General features: G+C 35.7%; 1 protein-coding gene across 1 annotated transcript; it reads left to right on the top strand.

Annotated features, from left to right (window-relative positions):
• The first annotated feature begins 6,127 nt into the window (after positions 1–6,127).
• On the top strand, positions 6,128–12,378 carry LOC122299287 (nuclear poly(A) polymerase 1-like). The gene is made up of 13 exons (XM_043109435.1): positions 6,128–6,820; positions 6,853–6,979; positions 7,082–7,159; positions 7,305–7,412; positions 7,524–7,586; positions 7,684–7,845; positions 8,454–8,567; positions 8,659–8,721; positions 8,802–9,131; positions 9,583–9,747; positions 9,866–10,834; positions 11,530–11,600; positions 12,103–12,378. Exons 2-13 carry the CDS (start codon positions 6,863–6,865, stop codon positions 12,146–12,148), a joined length of 2,286 nt encoding a protein of 761 aa, XP_042965369.1. The 5' UTR covers positions 6,128–6,820; positions 6,853–6,862; the 3' UTR covers positions 12,149–12,378.
• Positions 12,379–13,813: the final 1,435 nt, after the last annotated feature.

Below are 13,813 nucleotides of genomic sequence, written 5' to 3'. Positions count from 1 at the left end.
ATTTTTTTTCATATAAATCCCGTATATATTCAAATTTTTCAAACTAATTATGTGATGCTTATACATTCACAACTAAAAATATCATGTCTCTTCTTAAAATCATGTTAAATAATTAAGAAAAATTATTATTACTTATTTAATCATTTAATATCATGTCAAAAAGGTTTGTTAAAGAATTGATAAAGTCCTTCAATACTCAATGCATATAAAAAGAATATTATGTACGTGTTATAAACTATCTTAAATTGTATGACCACATTTATCTAGTCGTCAAATGCATAGTGCATAGTGCTAGCAAAGTACTGGCATAGTAAATGGCCGACATATGCACAGTGCATAGTATCAGCATAGTACTAGCATAGTAAGCTAGCATAGTTCCCTTTGTACTCCTATACATATCGCCGTATCCTTTAAGGAATTCATAAGTTTGATAAGAGATTAATAAGAGAAATCCTCTCTCTCGTTCTCTCTCTATCTAAAGGCTCTCTATTTTCAACAATTTACAACACGTTATCAGCACGATTGTGATTTTTTTTTTCTACCACGTTATCTGCAACCTTCTCCTCTCAGATCTGCTCAGCCTTCTCTAACAAAGCTGATGCAGTCTTCTGGTGATTCTCTTGGATAGATCTCATCAACTCCGGAGGCGCGGTCAGAGAGAGAGAGTGGAGACCTGGCTTGCAGCTTGTTGAACACCATAAAAGCTTTGGCGTCTACTTTCTTTTTGGGCCTTCTGTACTAACTATCAACAACCTCCATGGAAAACAAGCACAGTAACAGCAAAGCAAAGAATGTTGTTCTCGAAGACGATGGTAACCATCGCCGACGGCTGTGGCAGATGCTATGTTTCAGAATTGCCGTGGCATATCATGTTGGAAATCTTGCTCAAGCTCCACATCAAAGGCAGATATGGTGCGCCGAGCTGTCGAGTCGGCGGCAGCACCTGATCCGGACATCCGGCGGAGCCTCTGAGATGGGATCCTTGGGATTTGCATCTTACTCTGTCTCATCGTTATTCCATGGCCATCGCAGCCCAGCATCCGAGCTCTTAACAATTGGTTCAAATTAAATCTTATCCCAGTTGAAAGCAGCTTAAAGGAGGACAACGGCCCCGCCAAAACGATGTGGGAAATTCATGAAGAGATTTGAGCGATCGTTGCCTTTGTAGATCATTTGCATGGTGTTTTCTGGGCTTACCAAAGGGGCATAGGTATTACGATACACCTAGAGTAGCTTTTGGGTAAATCCAATAGCTCTAAGTCCAGCTGGGAGATTAAATTGGGTAGATGAGCTAGAAGAAGAGTCCTAGCCATTGGATCAAGCACATCGATGCACGGTCAACAACCTGCAAAAAGATCAACTCATAAATTAGATGCAGTTGGAGATATCTGAGGACATCCGGCTGAGTTCCCCAGACGATGGGTCCAACAATATGGACTCGGATTTTCACGTTCTTGGCGTGATTCTTGGTTCATGGGTTTTGTCAATTTTGACACCAGAGGGTTGTCGGCAACATCTGTCAAAAAAAAAAAAAGTCAGCAAAAGGGGCGTTTGTTGATGAAAATAAAATAAAAAATGATAAAAGTTAAAAATGGGTGGGTGGAAGAAGACGCCCATTATAACTCCTCTTTTCTTATATTATTATATTTTTTTATTTTATATTATTATATCTTGAAAAAGTATAAATATAAAAAGAAAAGTTTGATTTATTTAGTGCGGTGGATACCTACGCATGCAACTTAGTGTTGTGAGGTGAGTGTTGCTATAAAGTTTTCCTACTCAGTTTTGCGAGTTGCTAGCAAAGGACAGGCAGCCTGGTAAATCATGTGGAGTGGGGTCCAGATACCATCAAGCCAATTTAAAATCCTTTTCGGTGGAGTTCAAAGTAAACCTATACGACAGAGTTCGAACAGGATTCAGTGGGCATTTTTACTTCAAGTAAGTTTTTCAATATATTATTTGAAATCTTTAAAGTAAATATTGGTGAATTAAAATTTTCATAATTTACATATCAATTATATCTGTGAATAATTTTATTCACATAGTTTAGATACAAGTTTTATTTATTCTTTTTGTACTTGTTATGAATTATTGATGATATAATTTATCTTAGAATGAAAATGGAGCATCCCTGAAGGATCGTTCTAAATCAATAATTTTATTGAGTACCTCATAGTTTAAATGAGTAATACGTGTACCAAAAACTCATTATGATTTATGCACCTGAAGTTGCATAATTGAAATTGTGGAAAGAATATATATTTAAATGAACGTCTCGAATATGCTCCTGAAGTAGCAATATCGAGTATGCTCCTGCAATATGAAATGCAAACATTCATAATATATTCTAAATTTAAATCTGGTCTTTCAGTGACTGGACAAAATAATGAGTTTTTTTTAATAAGAATCATTATTCACGTCTTACTAGATCTACATCATTTCCTGAAGTGAATAATAATGAATTTATATCATTCTATTCCCTGAAGTGAAAAGAATAATGCGTTTCATTCAAAGAAACTAAGAGATTGGACGTGATAATGAATATCTTTTCTGGCCAGAAGCTCGTATTGGAAAAGCTGTAAGCTTTCTCTTTGAGATGATATTATACAAATTATTGAATCAAATATTATGATGCATCAAAAGGTGATATGATTCAAAATATTTATATTTTTTCATGGTTATCTTGATCATCCAAAATCAATTACGATAAGTCGAATGATTTTCATATGGACGTCTATAAAAGAACCAGAAGATTCTTTTACTATAAAGTCTTACCACCAGAAGTGGAAAGAAAAATTTGCTTGAAGCAAATAAGATGAAATTATTCAACGTTATCTTGATTATCATATGTGAACCAGAAGTTCAGATGATAATTAAATTTTGGATGCAATAAAATATAAATGTCTCATATTCTAGCTGCTAAAATCCCAGTGAGGATTGAAGTCCCTGTAGGACAATTAAGAAATTCAGCAGTCTAAAAACATGTATAAAGGCATGTGAGACTTATCGATACAAAAGATAGAGTATCTCAAAAGAGAAAGACACAAATAATTTTGTGCTCCTGAAGAGGCCATACCCACAAAACAAGCAATAAAGTCCATCCAAATTTTTTTGTATAAAATTCTCCTATATAAACTCTTAAAGAGTGCTTCCTGAAGAGATTTTTCATGAAAATGTCTTCCCTTGAAGAGGGACATGTACCTGAAAATAACGAGATCTCGTTACATTTCATGAATAATGGAGAAATTATGGATAGAAATAAAATCGTTGTCGACAACGTATTTCCATATGAGATGGCAATTGACATTACCAGAAGTAATGGAGAAAGTGAATCAAGAACCGTCGAAGAATACGACGTAAAATATTGGCCAAATTTGAAAGAAACAATTCCTGCAGAATTGATTCACTAGTAAAATATGATGCATCGGGACTTATAGTCCAAATACCTAAAAGAGGTGATGCTTGTTGAATGTCAGTGGGTATTTATGGAAAGGAAATAAAAATGTGATATATAAATCAAGAGTCAGTTTCTCAATTCCTGCAGAATTGATATCACTAAGTAAAATGTGATAAATATGGACTTGAATTCCAAACACCTAAAGAGGTGATTTTTGTTAAATATCAGTGGATATTTATATACATGATATAAAAAGCCTGAAACTTTTAATATGAAAATGTGATACAGAAACCACAAGTTAGTTTCTCGAAGAAACAATATTGATATGATTTTAAAGTGGTTGAAATCATATTGAGATTTTTATTAGCTTGAAAGTTACCGAGAGTTTGGATATGCATGATTAACTGCATATTTATATGGATCATTGGATCATGATATATATATGAAAATCCCTGAAGGATAGAAAATGTCTGAAGCTTCTAATATGAATATATCTGGAAATATGTATTCTATCAAGTTTCAAAGATCCTTATATGATCTAAAGCAATCCAAACGCAAATGGAAACAAGCTATTATTGCAGTTTATATATATGATTTAAATGTCATTAAGGCTCCAGAAGAGCTCATGAAAACTGCACATATTTGAAATATAAATCTGAAACCCTTGCGGCTTCAAGGGGAAGATGGATGATGTTATTAATCATGAAATACTATCTTTTAATATAATTAGTATTTCAGATTCATATTATGGGTTTGATATGAAGTGTGCATTATTAAAGAAGAAATAAAAGGGAACACACAGAACATCTACCAAAAGATAGAAATACAAATATGAATATTTGTGAAATATTATTTTATTATCTTGAAGCAAGAATTACAAAAATTTGAGACACTTTGCCTCATTCTTCAAACGCTCTTGTTCTTCAAGAATCTGCATAGCATCCCTATCTAAAGGGGTGGGCGATCGAAAAGAAGATTTAAGCAAGAATTTTAAATTCCTATTCTCTTTCTTTATTGATTCTATCTTCATGTTGGACTCCAGAAGAAGTCGCTGAAATATAGCAATATTCTCGTGGAGATCGTCAACTCCACAAGTTCTGGATTGCAGTCGCTGAGAAAATGCGACAATGGATTATGAGTATGGGGTACCGAGACTCACAAGCTCATAGATAGCTTCATTATCTGCCCTACGAGTCAGATCATTATATTGCATGATAGCACCTGTGGTAGAAGCAGGAACAGCTGATGAACGAGGTGCCGAATACCTCATATATTGATCCTGAGAAGATTGCTGAGCCATTGCAGAGAGAGATTACAGGATAACAATGCAGAAAGAAATTACAGAGTAAAAATGCAGTATGATTACAGAAAAGTGAAGAAGATGAGATGCGAATGAAGATGAGATGCGAATGAAGATGAGCTGAATATCTCTTTTATAGAGAAAATCATGATACAGCATCTCTCGTGAAGCAAGAGAAAAGAGATGGAATATAGCTTCATAGCTCTGCGGCGCCTGACAGCACGCCTGACAGCTGCGGTGCCTGACAGCACGCCTGACACCTACAGAGGAGTTGAAAATCCGCAGTGATTGTCTGATCTTAAAAGGCTGGCCACCGTTTTTATTAAAAAATGAGGTTAGCGGTTTAATGTTGATGAATTCTCCACTAACTGTGTTATTTACAAGAACTCCAGAAGAGTACAACTTCAGAAGAGTAGTGATGAGCAGAAAGATCCGGTTGAGATTATTTTATCAACATGGATTCCACAGTTAGTTGGATGTACAGATGCGAATTCTTTTTCAGATACACACAAGAAGATCATTGCAATTCATGAGAAGAAAGTTAAAATTGATATCAAGAAAGTACGGTCAAGTAAAAATCTGGCAGATTTATTCACTAAAGCATTACGAACTTCAACATTTAAGAAGATTATGCAGAACATTGGAATACGGAGGTTTGAAGACCTGTTATCATGCACTTTTCAGGGGAAGTAATGTCTTGAAGACTTGTGCTGATTGTACTCTTTTTCTTTCGCTAAGGTTTTATCCCACTGGATTTTCCTTTGCAAGGTTTTAATGAGGCAATCCTAAAGCACTCGGCGATACACATGAATACTATACTCTTTTTCCTTCGCCATTGGTTTTTTCCCACAGAGTTTTTCCTTGGCAAGGTTTTAACGAGGCATATTCTTTAAATATGGTCATCCAAAGGGGAAGTGTTATAAACTATCTTAAATTGTATGACCACATTTATCTAGTCGTCAAATGTATAGTGCATAGTGCTAGTAAAGTACTGGCATAGTAAATGGCCGACATATGCACAGTGCATAGTGTCAGCATAGTACTAGCATAGTAAGCTAGCATAGTTCCCTTTGTACTCCTATATATATCGCCATATCTTTTAAGGAATTCATAAGTTTGATAAGAGATTAATAAGAGAAATCCTCTCTCTCGGTCTAAAGGCTCTCTATTTTCAACAATTTACAACAGTACGCTTCTTTTAAAGAAATAAAATTTATTATTGAAAATAATTTTTTATGTGAATTATAAATTTATTATTTCTTTTAGAATGTGCATAATTTATATATGCTAAAATTATAAATATTATTTTTTTACGTATAATATTATGGATAATTCATTTCACCACTTATAATTTTTTTTCCTGAATAAAAATGTTACCTCTCTCCGTATTTAATGAGTTACGAATAATTAACGTTGGTTGTCCAACCAAACAACACCGCCAACATGGCAACACCTCTGCTTCCTTTCCGTTCCACGTTTTATTTATTCCCATCGTCACAAACCTCTGCATCGCCAAAGCAGGAAAAAGGGGAAGAACCCAGTAAAAAGAAAAAAAAGAAAAAAAGAAAAAAGAAAAAACACACGCAGAATTCTCGTCTCTTCTCTTTCTCAGAGTATTTTGGGGGGAGACTCGGTTGCTGGACGTGGCCAACGAAGCAACCCCGTTTACGGAGCTCAAAAAGGCCTGGAGAGATTGGGCTTCCGATAGCGCTGCCGGAATCTATTTGTTTTTTCTTCGTCGTGCTTGTTCATCGTCTAGGGTTACGCTGTTTTTCAATTACTGGCCTTGAGTTGGCGTTGTACTCTGTTCGATGGTCATTTAATTATGAAACAAGTCAATTTTGGAGCTAGCTAGATTTGCATATACTTTTTTTATTTTTTATTATTGTTATGGTTCTAAATTCCAATTTGTTTGTGTTTTGGACTTTGTTTCCACCCAGTACTGTAAAATCAACGATTATATCATTTTTGTAATGTTTTCCAGATTTTATGTTTTTATTTGATTTTCAATGGGAAAAAAAGAGAGAGTGAACAAAAAAGTCTGAGATATTATCTATAATTTGCTGATAGCATCCACATATTGTCAAAAAATGGAATCAAGATAATAAAACCAGTGGCAGTTTATATATATATATATATATATATATATATATATATATATATAAATGGAGCGCTCTGGATTGATGAATCGGAATAATGGGCAACGGTTTGGCATCACAGAACCAATTTCGTTAGGTGGACCGACTGAGTCCGATGTGATCAAGACCCGTGAACTTGAAAAGGTTATGTTTTTGTGTTTTATCAAATTATAAATTCACATTTACCCATTACCTGGTTTCTAACTATATACCATAAATCTCTGAACTTGGTTTCTGGGTGGTCAGTATCTGCGAGACGCTGGATTGTATGAGAGTCCGGAAGAAGCTGTCAGTAGGGAGGAAGTGCTTGGAAGGCTTGACCAGGTTGAATTTCTATTACATTGGTTGTTTGTTTAATTCTGAATGCAATGCTGACTGGTGTTTAATATTTTATTATTATTGTTTTGATAAGTAGACTGATGTTTTAATATTTATATAGCTTGTACTTATCAAAAGAATATTTATATAGATTGTAAAGATTTGGGTCAAAGCAATCAGTCGTTCTAAGGGGTTGAATGAGCAACTCGTGCAAGAAGCAAACGCCAAGATTTTCACCTTTGGTTCCTATCGGCTAGGGGTGTGAAATCCTTCTTTCTATTTCAAATGTTTTTGGTTTTTTGTATTATGTTTTGTCGTTTCGGGAGTTTTCCTTCATTATCTACTTCTGCTTTGTATTTTGGTTTTTTAGGTGCATGGCCCTGGTGCAGATATAGACACGCTTTGTGTGGGACCAAGACATGCTACAAGAGACGTGAGATCCACTCTCGCTTATTTCTGGTGCAATACATTTACTATTCTTCTTTGTGGTATTGTCTTCTGAATTTAGTATTTGATTAAATTGGCTGTAGGAAGATTTCTTTGGTGAGCTATTTAGAATGCTCTCTGAGATGCCTGAAGTAATGGAGTTGCACCCCGTGCCTGATGCTTATGTTCCAGTAATGAAATTTAAGTTCAATGGCGTTTCCATTGACCTTCTGTATGCAAAATTGTCACTCTGGGTTATTCCTGAAGTAAGAACTGGATTCATCCTGGAAACCCTCTTGTCTGCACCTGCTCCTTTTTATATAAGTTTTGGCTAACTATATTATATCATTTGGAAGGTTGTGAGTGAAATGAAACTTGGAATTTATTAATCATGTAAAAACCATACGGAATATGAATGATTTTTCAAGGTGCCAATGTGGCATGGATTGTGTAGGAGAAAGATCCTAATTTGGACAATTTAGCCCATCAAGCCCTTGTTGTCATTGGTTAGCCCTTACAAGGTAATATAACTGGGTGCAATCCTCTTGATGAATCTAACAGTCTTACCTGTCTGGCTTTCCTTTTTCCCAAGCAACTGCTCAATCCCTCAAGAAGTTAGTCCACAATCAAAAGTATATTTTTGCAACATATATGTGATGTTAATCCTAGGGCTTGTTTATCATACAGCATATGGGAGACAATAAAATTCTCATGCAGGTTTATCATGTGGCAGGATTGATCAAATGACCTTCGGGTAGATCCAAAGGAAACTAGCACTTTGATTTCATGTTTACATGGTGCTTTAAAGCATATATCTTGTATGTTCACCTTTGTTTGTATGCATTTCTGTTTTAAACATGCTATTCTGGTGCAGGACCTAGATATCTCGCAGGACTCAATACTACAGAATGCAGATGAACAGACAGTTCGTAGTCTCAATGGTTGTAGGGTCACTGACCAGATTTTGCGTTTGGTTCCAAATATTCAGGTGTGGCCATTACTTTCTTTTATTATATGTGCATTGAAGTTTTCCATAGAGTTTATCATCTCCAATTGCTTGTTTGTTTTCTGATGTGCAGAATTTCCGCACAACTTTGAGGTGCATGAGGTTATGGGCAAAGCGTCGTGGTGTTTACTCAAATGTAGGGTGTGATCGTTTTAGCTCTTATTTATTACTATTCTTTCTAATTTATCAGAGCACTTTCCTCCCTATCACGTGCAGGTTGCAGGGTTTCTAGGTGGTATAAACTGGGCATTGCTGGTTGCTCGCATATGCCAGCTATATCCCAATGCGCTGCCCAATATGTTAGTGTCTCGATTCTTCAGGGTCTATACTCAGTGGCATTGGCCAAACCCAGTAATGCTCTGTGCAATTGAAGAGGGATCTCTTGGACTTCAAGTTTGGGATCCTAGAAGGAATCCCAAAGACAGGTCCCATTTGATGCCTATAATAACTCCTGCTTACCCGTGCATGAACTCTAGCTACAATGTGTCGTCAAGTACTTTGCGTATTATGTCAGAGGAGTTCAAGAGGGGTAGCGAGATATGTGAGGTATGATTCCATGATTTTATTTGTGATATATTTTCACCTTAAATTTATGCACATATAGGTTTGGATAACTATTTCACATTGATTTGTATATTGATTTGATGCACACACCGAATCACAGATTTGCAAATTATGATTAAGGTGTGGTTTGGATAGTGAGATGCAATGAGATGGTTTTAGATGAAAGTTAAAAGTTGAATAAAATATTATTAGAATATTATTTTTTAATATTATTATTGTTTTGGGATTTGAAAAAGCTGAATTATTTATTATATTTTGTGTGGGAATTTGAGAAATTTGTAATGATGAGATAAGATGAGATGAAACACTTTCACTTTCCAAACGGGGCTAAGTTGACCTCTTAGTTTAATCAACTTAAATTTTTAGGAAGTTTTTTTTATCACTGTTATTATTGTTACTACTTTTGGAAATTGATGTCTGCTAGTGCTTGCAGGCTATGGAGGTAAGCAAGGCAGATTGGGATACACTTTTCGAGCCTTATGCATTCTTTGAAGCATATAAGAATTATCTGCAAACAGACATCACTGCAGAAAATGCTGATGATTTAAGAAAATGGAAAGGCTGGGTTGAGTCTCGCCTTCGCCAGCTAACATTGAAGGTGTAATCTATATTTTTCATTGTTGGCTATTTCCAGCTGTCTTGTATTTGTTCTTTTTCCTTTTTCTTTCACGATGTATAGATTCCTAATACAGCTTGTCTTGTGTACTATACTCCAGATTGAGAAACATACCTATTACATGCTTCAGTGCCACCCACACCCAGGGGATTTTTCAGACAGATCTAGAGCTTTCCATTGTTGTTACTTCATGGGTTTGCAGCGAAAACAAGGAGTTCCAGTGAATGAAGGTGAACAGTTTGATATGAGGTTTACTGTCAAGGAATTTAAACACAATGTGCTTATGTACTCGTTGTGGAAGGCGGGGATGGAGATCAGTGTATCTCATGTAAAACGCAGGAATATACCCAACTTCGTATTTCCTGGTGGTATTCGACCTTCCCGCCCATCTAAAGTAACTTGGGAGAGTAGGAGGAGTTCAGAACTGAAAGTTTCTGGTCATGCTCAAGATAATTCTGGTGTAGGTAAAGCAGTTTTGAAAGGAACAGATAATGAAAGAAAGAGAAAGCACGTGGATGATAGTTTAGAGACTAACCTGAGAAACACAAAGTGCTTAGCTACAGTGCCTCCATCTACAGAGGAGTGTTGCCCTTCTGTCAGTGCTATCAGCTCATCTTCTATTAAAGATGACAAAATGGATACCCACAGGGTAGAGGAATCCGGAAAAGAGAAGTCTGAGAATGATATACCAGACAGCTTGGGAAATATAACAAATGTAGTGGAGGTTTCTTCTCAGAATGGTCAACCTAATGTATCAGTGAGATGCAATTCACCTAACAAAAACCCTCCTGCTGATGATGCAGCAAGCTCTAGAGAAACAGAGAAGTTGGCAATTGAGAAGATTTTGTCTGGTCCATATGGAGCCCACCAAGCTGTCCCAGAAGAACTTGATGAGCTCAAATATGATTTTGAATATAGAAATCAAGATAAAGATATTAGAGAAAAGTTGAAAGGTGGCCATTTGGAGTCTTTAACAGAAAATACAGCAGTTTCAGTGCCAGTAACCTCTAGCAATGGATCTGCTTCTTCCTGCGGTTTATATTCCAATGGGAACTTAGAGGAGCTTGAGGTCTTATTTGCTAACCTTTTAACTTCTTTTTTTCGCCAATATGCCTATTGGGTTCTTGTTGTTGGTCCTTACTTTTATTTTGTTTGCATGTGGGCTATTTGTGGTTATTGTAAATGGGTGAAGTATATGCTTTTTGATTGCGTAATCTCAAGGGTTAAAAGAAAGTAAAAAGTTTAACCTTTTTATTTGGCTTATGGTAACTTGGATTCTGATGATTTGCTTTCATTCAGTGTTTGAGAATTCTTCATGATATATGAATTCATTACCCATGCAAAAATTTGTATGTAGAGGGTGTTTCCTCCACACCAGCTTGCAAATATAATTTTTTTATGGAAGTGAGCAGGTTTTTTTATGCCCTGGATATCGCTTGAAACAACAAGCTTTTTAAAATTTCATTTTGGTTTTCTGAGAGCACCTTTCTGGTTTCAAATAGTAACACATAAATATTATTCCATTAACAAGTATTAGCCAAACAAAAGCTGCACTAGGTTTTCTCTGGCTTCTTTTGAGGTGGAGTCCCCACCGTTTTATATATTATATAGTCTATATAAATATTGCTTTAGCCTTATTTTACTAATATAGCCGTTGCAAATAAAGTCTGTTCCTTTATGTTATATATGTAGTGGGCAGTTCTGACAGTATTTACCATTTCTCTTGGCTTGTTTTTTCCCCCCTATTTTTTTTCCTCTGCAAAGCCCACCGAACTTGTGGCGCCATTGTTAAATATGACTCCAGCACCTGTGGTACAAGGGAAGCCACTAATCAGGTATACTTTCAAAGTGATAGCGAGTAGCAATGAATATATGTGATACAATTATTAAAAAAATTTATTGTTTAACTTGGAAGTGATAGCCCTAGGTTTTTTTTTTTTTTTGGTAACTTTTTTTTTTGCCTTTTGTTAGATCCCAGTATTCAAAACTAGGGGTGACAATATGTTACACGATCCGTTAACTAACACGAACATGACATGATAATAATGGTTTTGGGTTTTGTCTTAATGGGTTTGGGTCAAACCAGGTTGACACGACACGACCTATTATGTTAATGGGTCATGTTAGGGTTTGAGATTTTGAGATGATAAGCTTAATGGGTTGGGTTAGGGTTGACCTATATAATATAATATACATGCTTTGATACGACACGAACACGATCCGTTAACATGAATTGACACCCCTACTCAAAACCCAATGCATGAAGGTTTTAGAGTGTGTGATACAAGTCTTCTATATTGTGACTTCTTTTTGTATCTTTCCCTCTCTTGTTTGCAGGTTGAGCTTCACATCCTTGGCAAAATTTACTGACAAAAGCTTATAAAAGGGATATTGAGTGTTGCCCGGAGCTAAGGGGGCGTGACATTGTTGTCAGAATGTTTGATGTATATAAAGAGAATATGTAATGGTAATTACTTACTCAAATGTTGAGTGAATGAAGTCACCTTTTACTATTATACATGAGAGTCTCACCAGTTCCAGGGAGTAAAAACACTTTGAATTTTTTAAAGCCTACTTGGCTGAGAAGCGTATGATTTATTGCCCATTATCATCCTTAGAATGTTTTGGCTTTTACTCACAAAAAAAAGTGGTCTTTTCTGGAACAATTGCTTAAACATCTAGGTATTAGTTGTAATTATGTGTGAGACTGTTGACAGTTAAATTTGGTTGTTTCTTGGTGGTCGACCACACAACATATTTCTCATAAATTACATTGGTTTTGACAAAAATAAACATGGGTGAGGGAATTCTAGCACATTTATATGGATATACGCCCCATGAATACGATTATGGGCTTGAATGAACCCGTCGGGTCTCTGCCTGCCTCGGTCCTACATGAACCCTACAAAATAGATAAAATGATCTAGGGGCTCACTCTAGAAGTCTTACAAGTTGAGAAGGACAAGAACAAAGGAAGAATTCTTAAGATTTTTCGACCCACTCTCTCTTTCTGACCAGACTTTTTCCAAAAGAGAACTGAATGATTTGTATAAACACCAAATAAAATATAAAAGTTTTGCGTAAGTTTATTTTAAAAAAGTAGATCCTATCTTAAAAAATTGTAAAACAAAAAAAAAAAATATTATTAATGGGATTTACTTTTTTATAAAGAATTTGTACGAGACTTGTTTATTTAGCTTGTCCCTAACATTACTTTTTTTCTTCTTATGTTTATGCTTTCTTTTTTAGTTGTTCCTAGTTTTTGTAATGCTTTTATTATCTAGTTTCTCTGATCTATAGCCTTTCGATGTCCTAAACACTCAAAACATCGCTTGCTTGCAACTTACCAACTACCGATCTTATGGTTTACGAGTTATGCTATTCATTATTTCATATCACACATCATATATATATTTTTATTCCTGTTAAACTAATTAAATTATTCTACTTATCATTCATATATTGCATACTTGTAATGTGAAAAAGAAAAAGAAAATTAAAAGAGGTGAGGTGTGGTATGTAGAATGCTAAAGTAGAATTATCCCTGGTTTACACCGATTGAGCCATTAACCGACTAGTGCGTGAGGCTCACGAGCGGCCTAAATTGTGCATAGACTTCTCGTGGTGTTGTGCCTTTGCTAGCCCTCTATTGACATGTGTGGCAGCAAAGAATTCAGTGATCTTATATCTCTTAGATGTGATTCATCACATGAGGCCCACATGAAGGTACTCCCATGAGTGTTTGTTTTCGGCCGCCAGCAGCTTAGATATCTTGATGCTAATTATCCTTATATGTTAGCAAAATAAACAGAAGAGGGAGGAAGTGGTGTTTCCATTATTGATGGTCAGCCCAAAATACTGTCGAAGCACAATGCTACACAAATGGTCACGGTCTCCAATCGTCATTCAAGATGAGTACTCTCTTTGATTTGAAAATTTTTTTGTGGGAATGGAATCTGGATGGGGTCCCAAATTCTTTTTATTTTTATTTTTTGCCTCATAGGATATGCTAGTTACATTGGGATTGTTGTTGGGACTTCACATCCCC

The sequence above is a fragment of the Carya illinoinensis genome, chromosome 16 (genome assembly GCF_018687715.1).
Source record: "Carya illinoinensis cultivar Pawnee chromosome 16, C.illinoinensisPawnee_v1, whole genome shotgun sequence".
NCBI classification, from domain to species: domain Eukaryota; kingdom Viridiplantae; phylum Streptophyta; class Magnoliopsida; order Fagales; family Juglandaceae; genus Carya; species Carya illinoinensis.
The sequence above is the reverse complement of the archived record's forward strand: the minus strand, read 5'-3'. Positions and strand labels throughout refer to the sequence as shown.

Excerpts from the sequence above, each read along its gene's own strand:
- LOC122299287 (XM_043109435.1), top strand. The coding sequence starts at position 6,863 with ATGGAGCGCTCTGGATTGATGAATCGGAATAATGGGCAACGGTTTGGC. Across the intron at positions 6,980-7,081 it reads AGACCCGTGAACTTGAAAAG|TATCTGCGAGACGCTGGATT; the intron begins GTTATGTTTTTG and ends CTGGGTGGTCAG. Across the intron at positions 10,835-11,529 it reads GGAACTTAGAGGAGCTTGAG|CCCACCGAACTTGTGGCGCC; the intron begins GTCTTATTTGCT and ends TCCTCTGCAAAG.